We start from the raw sequence: 19,970 nt of genomic DNA, 5'->3' as shown, positions 1-19,970 counted from the left end.
TGTAACCTTGTTGCTGGTATCCTTAAGTTTTATGTTGACTGTTTCCCTATGACTATCATTAAATGTTCTACCTTATGATTCTTGACAAATGTATCTTTTCTTTTATGTACACCGAGAGTGTATGCACCAAGACAAATTCCTTTTTTGTCCAATCGTACTTGGCCAATAAAGTTCTATTCTATTCTATAATTTAATCAAGAATGTAATGCAATAACCTTTATGGAGGATTTGCTATTAGAATAGCAGTTACAGTTTAAAGAAGAAAGGGAAATACATGGAAAAAATGAGATATACAAAAATTATCACCATAGAAAAAATGAGATACAGTATACAAAAATTATCACATCAGTTAATGCTTAGTTGGGTAACCTTTAGCATGAATTATGGCCTTACAACGTCTTCCCATGGAGTGAACCAAGTCTTTTAGTTTTTTGGTTTTCTTTTAAATTTTGATTTATATGCCGCCCTTCTCTAGAGACTCAGGGCGGCTTACAATGCGTTAAGCAATAGCCTTCATACTTTTGTATATTTTATACAAAGCCAGCTTATTGCCCCCACAAACTGGGCCCTCAATTTACCTACCTTAGAAAGGATGGAAGGCTGAGTCAACCTTGAGCCTGGTGAGATTCGAACTTACTTTAATTGCAGACAGCTGGTGTTAAATTACAGTGCCTTGTCTGCAGAGCTATCCAGGCTTCTTTTGCATCCTACAGATGCAACAGTTTTGCATCTGTTCGAATGTGAAACCAAGATAGATTGAATGATGGCTTCTATTAACTGGGTTTTATTGCTGGGTTGCGTCTGACTAACAAGTTTCTTTAGTCGGCTCCATAGATTTTCAATTGGGTTAAGGTCTAGGCTATTCCCAGGAATATGATTATCTTGAAACTCCCCCCACCCCTACCCCACAAACAATGGTGTTATTGGCCATCAAACCTCAAAAACACACTTTTCCCAAAAGGTTTCCACAATTTTGGCCACTACTGTAGGCGCTCCCAACTCTCAACCTATTCAGAGTCCTCCAGGTAGAATAAGGGAGGTCAGAGCCTTCAGCCAGCTCTTCCTTTAATGTTATTTCATGCTCAGTGGTCTCCTTCCTCCATCTTTTAATTCAGTTTTGTTCTTGCCGTAAAGCTGTTTGTTCTTGCTATAAATTAAGTAAGTTGGAATCATTTTAAAATGCAAATTAAAACAAAGCTAACTCTTTCCTGGCCCTTTCCTCTTCATTCTTTCTCCTCTCCTCAGCTGTTTTTTTCCCCCAGGTGTCTTGGAGATACCATCAGAACAGCCAAAATGTGGGCTTTGGTCCAAAGAGATAAAAATATGCTATTTTTTAGCACTGTAAAAAAAATTGCAGTGCTTGTTGATATTACGGCACGTTAAAAATGTAAGCAGTCTTCCCCCTCACAGTGATCAAAATATTAATATCTGAGCTAGATACATCCACCCGTTTTTCTCTTCTGCCCACATTCTTTTTTTCTTTTTTAACTTTTTTTAACTGCAAGCACCACATGTGTGCATTTATACTTATTTTCTAAATAAATGTTAATGCTTTTCTTGCAAAAGAAGAGCTCCTTGACATGCCCCAGATTGCTTCTGTTTCTATAAATATGCAGTTTTTCCCCCTGTACTTATATACTTCATTTTTCATCATCTGCTATGTCTATTTCAGGATAAGCTTATAATTCTGGTAATTGAAGAGTAGCCCTTGCTGAACATCTGGCTGTCTTGCTTTCTCTTTGGGTGATTTTTTTTCTATGATCTATTTTTTATTTCTTTTGTCTATTTTCTATTATCGTGATCTCTGTTTTGTTAATGTAAATTTTGTCTTAATGTAATATCTCTGATCTTCCCAATGAGCAATAGAGCATTCACGCCAGGGGTGAAATCTAGCAGGTTCGGATAGGTTCTGGAGAACTGGTAGCGGAAACTTTGAGTGGTTCGGAGAACCGGCAAATACCACCTCTGGCTGGCCCCAGAGTGGGGAGGGAATGGGGATTTTGCAGTATCCTTCCCCTGGAATGGGGAGGGAATGGAGGTTTTGCAATATCCTTCCCCTGCCACGCCCACCAAGCCATACCTCGTCCACCAAGCCACGCCCACAGAACTGTTAGTAAAAAAGAATTGAATTTCACCACTGATTCACCCACCCAAGAAAGTGGGTTCCTTATTAAAATATTACAGCTCTCTCCCCTTTTGTCCCCAAACGATGAGGTTGATACCAACTTTCTAGCTAATTTATCTGCAACAGGAAAGTAGAGTTAACCCAGAATCTAGCTGACATGAGTTTCCTGATAAGGAACTCAATTTTAAGGCTAGGATGTGAGGCCCAGAGGGAAATCCTCTAAAAACAAGTAAGAAAAATGAAAGTTTTTCAACAAAATGGGGTTTTAAAACTAACTATGCCAATGCTACAGTTAGCTGGAAGAGAATTTGACCAGGCGTGGGTTCTACTTACCTTTACTACCGGTTCGCAACAGGAGCACACATGCTCAGAAGCTTCTGCATGTGCACAGATCACCCATGATGACATTGTGGTGGGTGGGCGGAGCCTCCCGCCGGTTTTACTGCTGGTTCTATAAAACCGGACCAAACCGGGAGCAATCCACCACTGGATTTGACATATGCAGTATGTCTGTCAGGTTTCGATGTCGTCTCAAATAAATTGCATTTTCCAAACAGATAGTCTTTGATGAAATCTTTCATTTATTAAGCACGACAACCTGTCCCTGATTATGTCAAAGCCAACACTGACTTCCTGACCCCAAACCTTCCCTTTCCGTTCCCCAATTCTGTGTGTCTCATTGGCCATCTTCCAAATCACTCTCCCCATATCTACTACTCCAGCTCCCAGGAATGTCCCCCCTCCCAACCCATCTCCTAGGGGATATTATCTTCAGGGAAAATAAGTAGGTGAAAAGTCAAGCGTCCTCTTGCCAGCTGCCCCCTCTTCTCCTTATGTCAGCACCGGAACGAATGTAGTTTGAAGTGCTGACAATGTCCATGGAAGGTGCCAATGAAGTTGAAGTATCATGGCATTGATTGCTATTGATTGATTGATTGATTTTTATCCTGTCTTTGTTACTTTATAAGTAACTCAAGGCAGTGAACATGCATAACACTCTTTCCTCTTCCTATTTTCCCCTCAACAACAATCCTGCAAAGTGTGATGGGCTGAGAGAGAGAGAGAGAAAGAGCGATTGGCCCAAAGTCACCCAACTGGCTTTCATGCCTAAAATGGAACTAGAACTCACCGTCTCCTGGTGACTGTCTCAAAGTGGGGGAGGGGAGTCTTCTGCTGATTGGCCCAGTCACCCAGTTGACTTTCATGCCTAAGGCAGGACTAGCCCACCACCATCTCCTGGTTTAAAAATCTGCTTTGATGGGATGCATCAATCACAGCATTATGGCCCAGCTGTAGTGTATACAAGAATATGCATTTAATTGTGTCCGTTCTCTGGCTTGGGTGGCTTACCAGATGCGATCTAGATTATCCGTGGCATTCTGTCCTAATGGTTGTGTCACAAATTTTGGCTTAAAAGTGATTTAATGAACAAAACAGTTCTTAACAATGGATGTTCAGTGCTAGGCTGTTGGCTTGGGCTGCTGTTTCTTACCACAGCTGTACTTGAGGGTCAAGGCCCAAGTAGCCTTTACGAAGCCTCAGCCCTGCCCGCCAGCATTTTATCCTCAACATGAGTCATTTTACACATAGCCAACTCTTTGTAGCTGTTCTTGTGCTTGCAGCAATTTTTTTGTGATAGCAGCCATGCCTCGTGCTACGTTTATTTTCCCCTAAGATTCTGCCTTGAATCTGCGGTTATTCAGCGTGTCTTCCTGGCATCTCTGCAGCTTCTTTAAAGGAAGCGTGTGAGCCACAGAAATGCCACGCTTCGATTCTGCAGTATATGACCTAGATTGACTCTGGGATTTTTCTCCCTGGCAAAGAGAAGGGAATGCAGAGACAGGAGACCTGCCTGCCAGCTGCTCTTCTCTGCAGCAAATGAGAAATTTCTCTTTCTTTGCACTCCTGAGCAGGCCAGGCCATCTAAGGTGACTTTTCCTCCAAGCGCTTTGAAGGAGATGCTTTCTAGACCTCTTGTTATTTTCCTCTGCAATATCCTGAGAAACTTCAGATAGGAATGTAACGGTATAGGGAAGAGGGTAGATTTTGGAAAGCGTTTATCGCGTGAGAAGTAGAGCAGGGATTTAACGGTTGAATTGGGGACGTTTAGTAGAGTTGCAGAAAGTACAAGGAGTTAGACCAGAGGTGTCAAACTCAAGGCCAGGGAGCCGGATTCGGCCTGCGGGGCCGCCCTGGAAATAGCGAAGGACTGGCCCGATGGCCTCTGCCAGCGAAAACAGAGCTTGAAGGACCAGACGTGGCCCTCCCAATCTCCATTTTCACTGGCAGAGAGTTGCAGGAGGCCATTGCGGTCAGAAACGGAGCTCGGGAGCCCGTTTTCACTGGAAGAGTGCTCCGACCACCACAGGCACCCCTGACACGAGTGACATCGAGCTGGCCACACCCATCGAGGCCATGCCCCCCCCCACCATCTCCCCGAAGTCAAACACAACCCTGATGCAGCCCTCAATGAAATCGAGTTTGACGCCCCTGAGTTAGACTGTGCTGTGATTGGATTGCAAAATTTCACTGGCAATTGCAAGCAGTTATGAACAGGAATTGCAATTTTAATCTACAATGACTTAGAATAACTTTATTGTCACTTTAAAAGTACCCTAATTGGCATACGTTAAAATGAAATTTCGTTGCATACAATGTACAGGCAGTCCTTGACTTACAACAGTTCATTTCAAAGTTACAGCATCACTGAAAAAAGTGACCGATGACCATTTTTCACACTTATGACCGTTGCAGCATCCCCATGGTGATGTGATCAAAATTCAGACGCTTGGCAACTGACTCAAATTTAGGACACTTGCAGTGTCCTGGGATTATGCAATCTAGCTTTGGTGACCTTCTGACAAGCTAAATCAATGGGTAAACCAGACTCTTAACAACTGTTACTAACTTAACAATTGCTACGGTTAACAACTGTGGCAAGAAAGGTTGTAAAATGAGACAAATTCACTTAACAATTGCTTAGCAATGGAAATTTTAGGTTCAATTGTAGTCGTATGTCGAGGACTACCTGTATTTCTCTAGCAATTCTAGGGAATTCTAGCAATTCTTCACTCTTCTGCCTCTCCTTGGTTGCGTTCTTACAACATCAGCCCTAAAGCTAGCTTTAAAAAATCTAACTTTATATTATATAGCATGCGGTGTCCAAAGAATAATCTATTGATCCAGCCATTCCCTCTTAGCCCTAAGAAGAAGGCAGTGGCGAACCATTTTCAAAAATGTGGCTTAGAAAACTTCAGGATCTTATCTAGACAGTTGCCAAGAATCAAGAATGACTCAAAGACACTAACAGAGAGCGAAGTTATCTTAATTTGGTACCCCAGCTAGCCTGAATCTGATTTTCACCCAGGGGTGAAATCTAGCAGGTTCTGACAGGTTCTGGAGAACCGGTAGCAGAAATTTTGAGCAGTTTGGAGAACTGGCAAATACCACCTCTGGCTGGCCCCAGACTAGGGTGGGAATGGAGATTTTGCAATATCCTTCCCCCAGGAGTGGGGAGGAATGGGGATTTTACAGTATCCTTCCCCTGGAGTGGGGTGGGAATGAAAATTTTGCAGTATCCTTCCCCAAGCCACACCATACCCACAGAACCAGTAGTAAAAAAATTTGGATTTCACCACTGCTTTCAGGTTTAGGTTTAGGTTTATTAAATTTGTATACCACCCTTCTCCCGAAGGATTCAGGGCGGTGAACAGCCAAGACTAAAATACATACAATATAAAAATTAAGATGAATTAAAACAGAATTAAATCAAATTGGCTTTCCAAAATTTAAAACCCTTTGCCCATATAATTTCACCCCTTAAAATAAATGTTTCCCAGATTATAAATCTTGCTTAATTAAATTTGACAGCTATTAATTATCAGTGTAGCAAGACCAGACAGCATGTTTCTGTACACTCTAGGTTTAATTCATTGTTTTAAAATAAAATAACAATCTTGTCAAATATTGAAGGAAGTTATATAAATTTTATAGCCTGACATCTGCTATCTTTAAATAGACAAGAAACAGATAGACAGGAAGGGCTATAATTACCATGTTTTTACTTCTTCCTTTTGTGTTTTTTTTTTGTTTTGTTTTGTTAAAGTTTTAGTTTTAGTTTCTAGTGATATGTTTCATTTTTTCCTATTTCATAAGAGGGTTTTTTTGTTTTTGTCTCTGTTTTTTTCTAAATAGTTGAGTATAGGTTTTTTCCTCTGTCTCTCCAATACAGTATATTTTTTATGTAGCAAGTAAGGATTTTTTTAAAAGCAATGTGATTTAATATGATAGATAGATAGATGGATGGATGGATGGATGGATGGAGATAGATAAGGATAGATGAGAGAGAGAGAAAGATGATGGATGGATGGATGGATGGATGGATGGATGGATAGAGATAGATAGATAGATAGATAGATAGATAGGTAGATAGATGATGGATGGATAGATGATGGATGGATGGATGTAGGTGGGTAGATAGGTGGATAGATATAGATAGATAAATATAGATAGATAAATATTGATATTTACTTTACATATAATACCACAAACTGCAACAATAAAAGAAAGTTTAATTGTAATGTTTTTGAAATTAAATAAAAAAATAACAAATCTGATGTAATCACCAATTCAAAACCCAAGAAAATGTTAATGATGGAAGGAAACAATGCTTAGAGACTTGAAGTAAATCACAACTATCTTTAAATAAGACCTACATTTAACAGGCATGCAAGATTTAGGAATTTCCATAGGAAAATTTGGGCCCATTGCTTTCTAATCTGCTACATGCTACAGATCATTAATTAGAATGTCATTAATTTGGTTTCATATAAGTTGTACTAACATCGAGTGCACCTTCCTTCTTTTTTTTTTTAAGATTTTTAAATCTCAGTTGTATAAACAGATGTGGCTGTAGAGCAGTTTTCTCTAGTCTGGAATTATCCTGACATGTTATTGAATTATACTGCAATTGCCACAAGCTCACAAACTCTATTTACTGTTCCATATTATCCTTCATTCTGAATGACTAAATCTGATCTGACATGTTCCATGTGACAAGGTCCATCAGGATGGATAAAAATTAATGATTTTTTTTTTTTAAATTAAAAAATCAGATTTTTTTAAAATCTGGAATTTTTTTATTTAAATTGGATTTTTTTTTTTCAAATTTATTTTAATAAAACGCTTTTAGAGTAAAAACCTATCCAAAGATACTTTTCTATTTAAGATACATTAATAATTTAGATTATTCAGCATGAAATGGAGCTTAGTTATGTAGCATGAGGCTGTATATTCTGCAATATTGGGACTGTCGGTGAGTCAACAGCAGGTCAGAAGAGGAGCCGCTGCAGGACAGAGATGACGGTTGCTCTTTAAAAATTATGATTTAAATCAAGTTGACCTAAATCAAGCCCTTTTACTAGTGATGTAAATCATCTTGATTTAAATCAAATCCACCCTGAGGTCAAAGAAGCAGTTATGGAGTCCTTGGTACCTTCTGAGTTTCGGTTTCCTTCCATTGCACTCGGGTGTTTAATTATCCAATTACATAGCATAATCTGTGTGAGTGAGTGTGGGTTTTGCTGTTTATATATACAGGTAATCCTCGACTTACGAACACAAGTAAACCCAACATTTCTGTTGTTAAGTGAAACATTGATTGAGTTTTGCCCCATTTGTTAAGTGAATCACTGCAGTTGATAAATAAGTAACCTGATTGTTAAGTGAATCTGGCTTCCCCATTGACTTTGTTTGTCAGAAGGTCGCAAAAGCGGATCAAGTGACCCCAGGACACTGCAACCGTCATAAATATGAATCAGTTGCCATGTGTCTGAATTTGGATCACATGACAACAGGGATGCTAAAATATTCGTAAGTGTGAAAAACAGTCATAACTCACTTTTTTTCAGGGCTGTTGTAACTTCGAACAGTCACTAAATGAACTTGTTGTAAGTTGAGGACTACCTGTAGTAGCTCAGAGAGCAGCAAGAATAGGTCTACCCTGAGCTATCTATTCGATTTCACTGGAAAGAAGTCATTCCCATCTTAGCATAACCTTTATTAAGATAACAATTCTCCCTGGGATGTATCAGGGCTCCCCTACTGAGGTCACCAGGAGACCTTCAGTTTCAGAAATGAAATCTGATCTCAAAAGCTCCTTCAGTGTCCTGTAGGTTTTCGTGCATCCATCTCTTCCAGGTCTCTGAAAGAAGACAGGATAGGAAGAAGGGCTTATTTCTTGGCCCCAAAAGTCCTGGAATTGACCTAGATAAATTCATTAAAATGCGAGCAGAAACCCATTTCAAAGATGATTAGATAATGAGGAACAGCTGAAGATATCTCTGCTTCTCCCAACTCTTCTAGAGGTAGCCAAGTTTGGAGCATGAGAACCAGTTTGATCTAGTGATTAAGGCTAGAAAATGGGAGGCTCTGAATTCTAGTCCTGCCTTAGGCATGAAAGCCAGCTGGGTGACTTTGAGCCAATCACCAGGAGACATAGAGTTCTAGTCCCACCTTTGCCATGAAAGCTAGCTGGGTGACTTTGGGCCAATCACCAGGAGACATAGAGTTCTAGTCCCACCTTCACCATAAAAGCCAGCTGGGTGACTTTGAGCCAATCACCAGGAGACAATGAGTTCTAGTCCCACCTTCACCATAAAAGCCAGCTGGGTGACTTTGGGCCAATCACCCGGAGACATAGAGTTCTAGTCCCACCTTTGCCATGAAAGCCAGCTGGGTGACTTTGGGCCAATCACCAAGAGACATAGAGTTCTAGTCCCACCTTAGCTATGAAAGCCAGCTGGGTGACTTTGGGCCAATCACCAAGAGACATAGAGTTCTAGTCCCACCTTTGCCATGAAAGCTAGCTGGGTGACTTTGGGCCAATCACCAGGAGACATAGAGTTCTAGTCCCACCTTCACCATAAAAGCCAGCTGGGTGACTTTGAGCCAATCACCAGGAGACAATGAGTTCTAGTCCCACCTTCACCATAAAAGCCAGCTGGGTGACTTTGGGCCAATCACCAGGAGACATAGAGTTCTAGTCCCACCTTTGCCATGAAAGCCAGCTGGGTGACTTTGGGCCAATCACCAGGAGACATAGAGTTCTAGTCCCACCTTTGCCATGAAAGCCAGCTGGGTGACTTTGGGCCAATCACCAAGAGACATAGAGTTCTAGTCCCACCTTAGCTATGAAAGCCAGCTGGGTGACTTTGGGCCAATCACCAGGAGACAATGAGTTCTAGTCCCACCTTCACCATAAAAGCCAGCTGGGTGATTTTGAGCCAATCACCAGGAGACATAGAGTTCTAGTCCCACCTTTGCCATGAAAGCCAGCTGGGTGACTTTGGGCCAATCGCCATGAGACAATGAGTTCTAGTCCCGCCTTATCTATGAAAGCCAGCTGGGTGACTTTGGGCCAATCACCAGGAGACAATGAGTTCTAGTCCCACCTTCACCATAAAAGCCAGCTGGGTGACTTTGAGCCAATCACTCTCTCAGCCCAAACCCACCTCAGAGGATTGTTGTTGTGAGGAACATAGGAGGAGGAAGGTATGTTGGATATGTTTGCTACTTTGAGTTATTTGTAAAAAATAATAATGGTGGGACAAAAATAAATAAATAAAATTCAGTATTCTCCAGAAGCTGGAGGCTTCAAATCTCATCAGCCCAGCAAGACATGCCCAGTGGCAAGGGACTATGGGAATTGTAGTCCAAAGTTCTGAAAGACACTACCCTTTGCAGTCTTGTCACTATTTGAGGAAAGCCAAAACCTCTGCATTAAGCACTGCAGATATAAAATACTATAATTGTACTCATCCTATCCCTTCTGCTCATCTAAGCACTTTTCCTCTTATTTAACAGTCTAGGCAGCTGGTTCTGTGAAGAAATATAAGACCTACGACCTCCCCTTGGCCAGTTCTATGACCCCCCCTCCCATTTCTCACCGTTTCCTCTTTATTAGTAAAGGATGAGTTTTCGTCCTTCTGCTGAGATCTGCATATGTCTGAGCTGATTTAATTAAATAAGATGATTTAAGCAGACACCATCTCCTTTAAACTATCTTGAATAACAACATCTGAGATTGTCATGTGTGCAAGTCCAGTTTTCACTGTGGCCACTAAACAACCATGAATCTCATTTATTTTTATTTTATTTTAGTGATTTCTACAACTTCCCATCTTATAGCAATGACTCTGGGCATTTACACCAACAATTAAAACCGTCCAAACAATACCTGTGATCGCAAATTCCAACACTCCGTCAAGCAGAATTTAATTTATGATCCCTACTTACAGTTTTAATATTTTATATTGCATTTTAAATGAATGTCTGTAAGCCGACTAGACTCGCCTCTGGCATGGCGGGCAGCTTACAAGTTTAATGGAATAAAAACAAGTTTGGTAAATTAAAAACATCAACCAGGAGAAGCTTGTGTAACCTCCTGGCCAAAAAAATAAAATTGGGGGAACAGCCAGGATTTTAGTGTTAGCAGAGTTAGGGCCATCTGGATCTCTAGAGGGATCCCGTTCCACAGGAAAGCACTGTGCAAAAAGAAATCTTTGCCTATGTTTTTGTAATCTTTTAGGAACAAAAGTAGTCACTTCAAATTTTCATTGATTACTGTACCACTTAAGGACAGGGCTCATAGAATGCACCATGTTACTGGAGATGCAATATAGTGGGAAACTGCTCTTAGCCTGTTCTGTGATCAATGCCTGAATTTAATAGGACAATTTAGACAAATGGATGGATCATGGAGAGATTCAACCTGGAAATTTTCTGATAATGAGAACAATCAACCCATGGAACAGAAGTTGCCTTCGGAAGTTGTGGGAGCTTCATCACTGGAAGCTTTCAAGAAGAGACCGGACTGCCATCTGTCAGAAATGGTGTAGGGTCTCCTGCTTGAGCGGGGGGTTGGACTAGATGACCTAACAAGGTCCCTTCCAACTCTGTTAATATATATTCAGTACATGGAGTTGAATAAATAAGGGGGGAGAGAATACAGCCTTGTCATGTTCGTTTGACAATTTGGAGTCAGTTTGTTTCACCAGATTCTGTCACGCGGAGCCATATCTATGGATACGCGAGCATTACCTTAGCTCAGCTACAGCGCGCATGCACACGCCGGCCATCTGATTTTCGGGCCTTCCAGGCCCACTGGAAGTCGGTAAATGGGCCGTTTCCGGCCTCTGGAGGGCCTCCAGGGGGAGTGGGGAACGCCGTTTTCGCCCTCCCCAGGCTCCAAGAAAGCCTCTGGAGCCTGGGGAGGGCGAAAAACGGGCCCACCGAACCTACCGTGCCATCACGTGCCAAAAGTGGGGGGAGTGCAGGGGTCATGGACGCATGAGGGGTGCAGGGTGCATTGAATTATAGGTGTGGGCACGTGCGACCCTCCCGCGCTCCTCCCACTTTTGGCACATGACGGCAAACAGGTTAGCCATCACTGGTGTAGGGTCTCCTGCTTGGGCAGGGGGTTGGATTAGATGACCTACAAGACCCCTTCCAACTCTGTTATTCTATTCTATCTATGTCCAGCAAAAAGTTGGACTTTTTTGGGGGGGGGGTATTTGGATTTTTGGCACCTTGGATGCGCTGGCTGTGTCTAAGCTACACAGGTAGTCCTCGATTTACGACCCCAATTGGGATCACAATTTCCATCGCTAAGCGATGGACCTGTGAGTCACACACGATTTGACAAACTTTTTTTTGCCACGGTTGTTACGTGAATCACTGCACTTGTTAAATGAATCACATGGTCCTTAAGCAAACCTGATTTCCCCCATTGACTTTGCTTGTCGGAAGCAGGCTGGGAAGGTCACAAATGGCAAATCACATAACTCCGGGATGCTGCAACAATCATAAATATACAGGGTGGATAAAAATCAATGATTTTTTTTAAAAAAAATTAAATCAGATTTTTTTTTAATTTAAATCAGGTTTTTCTTAATTTAAATCAGGTTTTTCTTAATTTAAATCAGGTTTTTTTTTATTTTTATTAAATTTATTTTAATAAAATGCTTTTGGAGTAAAATCTATCTAACGATAGTTTTCTGTTTAAGATACTATTTAAGATATATTAAGATAATAATTTAGTTTATTCACCATGAAATGGAGCTTAGTGATGTAGCATAAGGCTGTATATTCTGCAATATTGGGATTGTCGGGGAGTCACTGCGGGATAGAGATGACAAGTTGCTCTTTAAAAATTATGATTTAAATTGAGTTGATTTAAACCAAGTTTTCTTACTAGTGATTTAAATTTAAATCCCCCCTGTAAATCTATGCTACTTACCAAGTCCCTGAATTTTGATCACGTGACTGTGGGGATACTGCAACAATTTTAAGTCCCAAGGACCGGTTTGTTAGTCATCTGACTGAGTGCTGTTACAACTTCAAACAGTTGCTAAATGAATGGTTATAAGTGAAGGATCACTTGTAGTATGATTTATTTGGATACAGTAAACATTACTTCAAAATGAAAGTCACAACATTGAAAACTAGGCTTGTCAGATGTTACATCTTTTCTATCCTGCTCTAGAGAGTAGAGAGTTGGTCTCTAACAGAAAGACACTTGAAGAGACTATTTATTTATTTATTTATTTATTTATTTATTTATTTATTTATTTATTTATTTATTTATTTATTTATTTATTTATTTATTTATTTATTTATTTGAATTTATATACCACCCTTCTCCCGAAGGACTCAGGGCGGTGTACAGCCAGAATAAGAACACACAAATAGAAAATTTAATAACAATTTAAAATATATATTAAACAATATGACCCGTAACTAATTAAAAACCCATTTTTGAACCTCAAGAATTAAAAATTAAAGATTAAAAGTTAAAAAGAATTAGAATTAGGCCAGCCCGGCTTGTTGGAACAAAAGAGTCTTGAGGGCACGGCGGAAGGTGCGTAGGTCCGGGATTCTCCGAATCTCCGGGGGCAAATCGTTCCAGAGGGCAGGTGCCCCCACAGAGAAGGCTTTCCCTCTTGGGGTCGCCGGTCGACATTGCCTGACCAACGGCACCCGGAGGAGACCCTCTCTGTGGGAGCGTACTGGTCGGTGGGAGGTTATTGGTAGCAGAAGGCGGTCTCGTAGGTATCCAGGTCCTAAGCCATGGAGCGCTCTAAAGATGTTAACCAACACCTTGAATCGCACCCGGAAGACCACCAGAAGCCAGTGCAGCTCACGCAGGATAGGTGTTACATGGGAGCGCCACATCGCCCCCATAATCACCCACGCGGCCGCTTTCTGGACCAGCTGGAGCCTCCGGGTGCTCTTTTTTTTAAAAAAAAAAAATTAAATTTATATTCTGCCCTTCTCCGGAGACTCAGGGCGGCTTACAATGCGTTAAGCAATAGCCTTCATACTTTTGTATATTTTATACAAAGTCAGCTTATTGCCCCCACAAACTGGGTCCTCAATTTACCTACTTTAGAAAAGATGGAAGGCTGAGTCAACCTTGAGCCTGGGGAGATTCGAACCTGCAATAATTGCAGACAGCTGAATGTTAATAACAGGCTTTTAGTTTGTTGAGCTATCCAGGCTCCTCTTCAAGGGGAACCCCATGTAGAAAGCGTTACAGTAGTCCAGGCGGGAAGTGACAAGGGCGTGAGTGACCGTGCACAAGAAGTCCCGAACTAGAAGCATTTGAAATGTGGATTTACAGGCAACTGTTACATATAAGTTGGGTTGACAAAATCAGAAATGAGGAAGTGATAAGCCGCCTGGGAAAGGCAAGGGAAATAATCAAAACCATTAAAAAGTGAAAGTTAGAATATTTCGGACATGTGATGCAACACCCAGAGTGAGGTTCAGGCAGAAGAAGAACATCATGGCTTCAAAATCTAAGGGACTGGTTTGGACAAAACTCAGCAGCACTTTTTCGTGAGGCTGTTGATAAAAATAGGATCGCCAACATGATCGCTAACATCCGATGACGGATACGGCATAAGAAGAAAAAGAAGAAACATTACTTGGCAATTCCTTAATGAAAATGTTAGGGTTGGGCATGTTGGATGGATCTGATCCATGGAACAATTTAAGCTATCATATTTTAGATTTTGGGACTCATAGTCTTGAATTCTCATTAGCCGTTAGCATTTTGCTCCATTTGCTGAAATGGGACTAGTGCCTACTGAAAATGTTATTATCGTATTTTGTCTTTAGAGAATTGAATTACGAGCAGCATCTATTTTTCAGGAAGCCCCTGAAAAAGCTTTATGCTTTTGAGTTTAGCTCCTTCTGTTGAAATTCATCTGTCCAATGACACATTATATGAATGGAGAATGGGGGGAAATGTGATAAGCCATTTATTAAAGATCTATCTCACCAAAGATTAAAAACAAAAACTACAAAAGGCATGAGAACTAAGACTTTCTCCATTTCTATAAACTCTGCAGAGTGGGAGGCCCTTCTCCCCCACCCCAGTGAGGTTAAAGTACATTTCATTTTCCAAGGCAGCCATTAAAGAGATAAATAAATGTTTATTTCAACTTATTTTTCGTCTTGTTTGCATAAAGCAAGATCAGCAAAGATTTGTACAAATAGGAAGGCAGATTAATCTGGCAACCAAAGGAAAACATGAACGTATTTAAGTTAGAAGAAAAATAGACATTGAATTGTTTCCGGTGATGGCAAAAAGGTTTATTTAGGATTCCTTCTGTATGCAGATTTATTTTCAAGTTAAGTGCAATCTTTAAGAGCTGTGGGGCCATCAGTGGCCACTCAGAAATGCCAATTTAGTTGCAAACACAATTTTTGGCGGCTGCCAGGCCATCCTGCTTGATTCAATTCAATTCAAAAAAATAGAAGCTAACATGCTGCAAAAAACAGTGCCGGCCTCACCCATGTTTCTGGGCAGCATTCTTTAAACAATTATGGGATGCTTGCAACCTGCTGTTCCAGCTAGAAAAAAAAATGCCTAGAAGAGTTAAAAAGCCTGAGTGGCGTGGGAGGCTAATGCCTCCTAAAGGCAGCATTTAACATCCAGCTGCCTGCAATTACTGCGAGTTCAATTCTCCCCAGGCTCAAGGTCGACTCAGCCTTCCATCCTTTCTAAGGTGGGTAAATTGAGGACCCAGTTTGTGGGGGCAATAAGCTGACTTTGTATAAATATACAAAAGTATGAAGGCTATTGCTTAACGCACTGTAAGCCGCCCTGAGTCTCTGGAGAAGGGCGGCATATAAATCAAATTTAAAAAAAAAAGAAAAGAAAGAAGAAGTGATAAACTCAGGTGGTAAAGACTCTTCTTGAGAGCTACAAGAAGTATCTGCCTTCTAGGAAATAAGTATTTGGTACCTGTTCACACTTCTACACTTTGGTCCTCAACTTATAACTATTCATTTAGTGAATGAACAGCACTGAAAAACATGACCGATGACCATTTTTCACACTTATGACCATTGCAGTATCCGCATGGCCATATGTTCAACATTCAGATGTTTGGCATCTGGCATGTATTTAATGGGGGAAGAAGTCAGATTCGCTTAACAAGTGTGGCAAGGAAGATCGTAAAATGAGACAAAATTCACTCAACAACTGTCTTGCTTAGCAATGGAAATTTGGGGCTCAGTTGTGGTCGTAAGTCGAGGACTACCTGTTAGTTGCTATTTTATGGAATGCTTATGATAACCTCTCAGAAACCCTAGAGTTAAGCACCAGCATTCATTTACATTAACCTGTTTGCTTATTGCAGTGTTTATCAACCGTGGCAACTCGTAAGATGTGTGGACTTCAACTCCCAGAATTTTTGGAGCCCAGGCATCTTAAAGTGGCCATGGTTGGGAAACACTAACTTATTTCTTTGATCCTAGTTGCAGCGAGACCCTAAATCTTCACTAACTTTGACAAGTTACTCTTATCAATATTTTGTTGGCCTTTTTATAGTATGCTTTGAGTAGTTGGTAAAGCATGAACTTACCATCTAACTTATTTCTCCTCTCCTCTCCTCTCCTCTCCTCTCCTCTCCTCTCCTCCCTCCCTCCCTCCCTCCCTCCCTCCCTCCCTTCCTTCCTTCCTTCCAACTTTACCTTCTCCTCCTCTCCTCACCTTCTTCTTCTCTCCCTCTCTCCCTTCCTTCCATCCATCTTTCCTTTCTCCTCCTCTCCTCCCTCCCTCCCTCTTTCCTTCCAACTTTCCTTTCTCCTCCTCCCTCTCTCCCTGCCTCCCTTCCCTTCTTCCTCCCTCCCTCTCTCCTTCCATCCATCCATCTTTCTTTTCTCCCCCTCCCCTCTCTTCTCTTCTCCTCTCCTCTCCTCTTTTGTTCTTTTCTTTCCCAGGTTCCAGAATCTTCTTTGGTCCCGAAAAACATTTGTGGACAAAGTCAAAGTCTACAACCAGAGCTACATCTACATGCCAGCTTTCACCATGAAAACAGGGACCGAGCTTTCTCTCCGAGTGTACTACACCCTGACTGACGTCGGAGCCAAACAAAAGGTGATCTTTGCCAACCCTAACTTCCTACGGGACATCGGCAAGTTTTGGAAAAGCAAAGGGATTCACGCTAAACGGCTTTCCACCGGCCTCTTCTTGGTCAGCGCGGCTCTTGCTCTTTGCGAAGAAGTGACGATTTATGGTTTCTGGCCTTTTTCAATGGACCTCCATGGGCGATACATTAGCCATCATTACTACGACAATATCTTGCCAGATACCGGCTTCCATGCCATGCCGGAGGAATTCTTACAGCTATGGCTTCTCCACAAGAGAGGCGTCTTACGAATGCAGCTGGAGCGTTGCGAGGACTTTTGAGTTTGCTCTACAAGGAGCGCAAAACTTGTGTGTTTTACAGTTGCCGGTGCTGACTTCATTCGCCATCGGCGTAAAGAAACAAACCAACAAACATTGGGGGGAGGGAGGGAGGGGTTTGCGGGAATGAAACAATCTTTAAAAAAAAAAAACGTGCATGACTTCAGTTCATAAGCTGAACGCGAACCGAAGACTTGAGATTTTGTGACACTGATGTGGGGGCTCCCTGGTGGATAATATTTCCCCCGCGCCCCCCCCTAAAAAAAAAGAATATGCAGAATGCAACGGTCCATTGGGGAGCTTCTAAATAAGAACTGAAGAGTGAATTCACAAAGGGCTTTCAACAATCGCGTTGAATACTTCCTGATGCTCAGATATACAACTGATTCCCAAAATTACTGGGAGATGTGTTTTACTTGCTTTTTTTTAATTTGTTCCCGAGACTGGATTTTCAAAAGGTGCCTGCATTAATTCATTTTCATTTCGTTCAAAAAAAAAAATAATATTGAAAATATAGCAGAAAGGGCCAAGTTTTTTCCTCCTCCTCCCTAAGAAAACAGCAATTTACTTTCAATAGTGTATTGAATAGTGTATTGAGAAAATATTGAAAGTATAGCAGAAGGGGCCAAGTTTTTTCCTCCTCCTCCTCCTCCTCCTCCTCCTCCTCCTCCTCCTCCTCCTCCTCCTCCTCCTCCTCCTCCTCCTCCTCCTCCTCCTCCTCCTCCTCCTCCAGAAAACAGCAATTTACTTTCAATAGTGTATTGAATAGTGTATTGAGAAAATATTGAAAGTATAGCAGAAGGGGCCAAGTTTTTTCCTCCTCCTCCTCCTCCTCCTCCTCCTCCACCTCCTCCTCCTCCTCCTCTTCCAGAAAACAGCAATTTACTTTCAATAGTGTATTGAATAGTGTATTGAGAAAATATTGAAAGTATAGCAGAAGGGGCCAAGTTTTTTCCTCCTCCTCCTCCTCCTCCTCCTCCTCCTCCTCCTCCTCCTCCTCCTCCTCCTCCTCCTCCTCCTCCTCCTCCTCCTCCAGAAAACAGCAATTTACTTTCAATAGGGTATTGAATAGTGTATTGAGAAAATATTGAAAGTATAGCAGAAGGGGCCAAGTTTTTTCCTCCTCCTCCTCCACCTCCTCCTCCTCCTCCTCTTCCAGAAAACAGCAATTTACTTTCAATAGGGTATTGAATAGTGTATTGAGAAAATATTGAAAGTATAGCAGAAGGGGCCAAGTTTTTTCCTCCTCCTCCTCCTCCTCCACCTCCTCCTCCTCCTCCTCTTCCAGAAAACAGCAATTTACTTTCAATAGGGTATTGAATAGTGTATTGAGAAAATATTGAAAGTAGCAGAAGGGGCCAAGATTTTTCCTCCTCCTCCAGAAAACAGCAATTTACTTTCAATAGTGTACTCTACAAATTTTGTAGCATAAACTGGGATTTAAGGGGGGGAAAAAAGAATCAACCAAGGGAAATGTTTTTAGCCAGATTTTTCTTATGAAACTTCAGCATCTTCCACATAGATCTGTGGAGGTGAAATGCATTAGTTTTCAGAAGAATAAAGTCACTCCCCGGTCATTTAAAGCCCATCCTATCTTGAGCTTGCGAAATGAAACTGGGAACCGTTCTAAACTGGTGGTTTTAATATCAAAATATTCATCCTGGATGATAAAGAAAAACCGACATGTTCTGTAGGTTCTTTTATTACCTTGGGCCATTTCTTTGATGTCTGAAAGTAACCTGTGCTCTATAAATTTGGACTACTTCATCTTACATTCCAGGACTTGCATTGTCTTTATAAAAAGCAGAAATTTCAACCCAAGGCCGCATGCTGACACACATAGTACTTGACTTGCGACTGCAATGGAGCCCCAAAATTCTGTTGCTAAGCGAGGCAGCTCTTAAGTGAGTTTTACCTCGTTTTACGACCTTTTTGTCACAGTTGTTAAACGCATATCATACAGTTTAACAGCATAGTTGTTAAGCATATCATACAGTTGTAAAGCAAATCTGGTTTCCCCCCATTGGCTTTGCTTGTCCAAAGCTAGCTGGGAAGGCTACAAATTGTGATCCCACAATAGAGCAACCATTACAACCAGTTGCCAAGCGCCCACATTTTGATCATGTGGGATGCTGCAAATGTTCGTAAGTGGGAAACCAGTCATTAGTCCGTTTTTCAGTGCTGATGTACCTTTGAATGGTCACTACACGGCTGGCTGTAAATCAAGGACTACCTGTAATTGCATTTTTGTCAAACCCCGATATCTCCACTTAATGTGACAGAATCTGGTGGAACAAACTGACTCCAAATTGTCAAACGAACATGAGAAGGCTGTATTCTCTCCCCCCTTATTTATTCAACCCCATGTGCTGAATATATATGAACACAGTTGGAAGGGACCTTGTTAGGTCATCTAGTCCAACCCCCCGCTCAAGCAGGAGACCCTACACCATTTCTGACAGATGGCAGTCCAATCTTTTCTTGAAAGTCTCAAGGGATGAAGCTCCCACAACTTCCAAAGGCAACTTCTGTTCCATGGGTTGATTGTTCTCACTGTCAGAAAATTTCTCCTTATTTCCAGGTTGAATCTCTCCTTGATCAGTTTCCATCCATTATTCCTTTTCTGGCCTTCAGGTGCTTTGGAAAATAGCTTGGCCCCCTCCTCTCTGTGGCAGCCCCTCAAGTATTGGAAGACTGCTATCACGTCTCCCCTGGTCCTTCTCTTCACTAGACCAGCCATGCCCAGTTCCTGCAACCGTTCATCGTATGTTTTAGCCTCCAGTCCCCTAATCATCCTGGTTGCTCTTCTCTGCACTTTTTCTAGAGTCTGCACATCTTTTTTATAGTGTGGTGCCCAAAACTGGATGCAGTACTCTAGGTGTGGTCTTACTAGGGCTTTATAGAGTGGTATTAGTACCTCACTTGATCTTTGGTGTTAAAAACTGGGGAAAGAAACATCAATAATCTGCTCTCTGCTGATGATTTTTGCTTTGATAAAGCTAAAAAGGCCCTGCAAACAACCCAAGTTCTTCCAAGATGCAACTTCACAGCCAACACAAAAGGCACATCTTGCCCAATACTGCTGTT

The 19,970-nt window shown here is 41.5% G+C and overlaps 1 protein-coding gene across 1 annotated transcript in view; it reads left to right on the top strand.

The window, feature by feature from the left end:
- ST8SIA1 (ST8 alpha-N-acetyl-neuraminide alpha-2,8-sialyltransferase 1) overlaps positions 1-18,657 on the top strand; it is a 61,903-nt gene extending 43,246 nt beyond the window's left edge. Inside the window, exon 5 of the mRNA XM_034442142.3 lies at positions 16,418-18,657. Coding sequence (XP_034298033.1) covers positions 16,418-16,886 — 469 coding nt within the window. The 3' untranslated portion in view covers positions 16,887-18,657. The remainder of the gene's footprint in view (positions 1-16,417) is intronic.
- The last annotated feature ends 1,313 nt before the right edge of the window (positions 18,658-19,970 follow it).

This window comes from Pantherophis guttatus, chromosome 7 (genome assembly GCF_059756535.1).
Source record: "Pantherophis guttatus breed Tessera chromosome 7, ASM5975653v1, whole genome shotgun sequence".
Classification (NCBI taxonomy): Eukaryota; Metazoa; Chordata; class Lepidosauria; order Squamata; family Colubridae; genus Pantherophis; species Pantherophis guttatus.
Note: the sequence above shows the minus strand (reverse complement) of the source record. Positions and strands in the feature narration are given on the sequence as shown.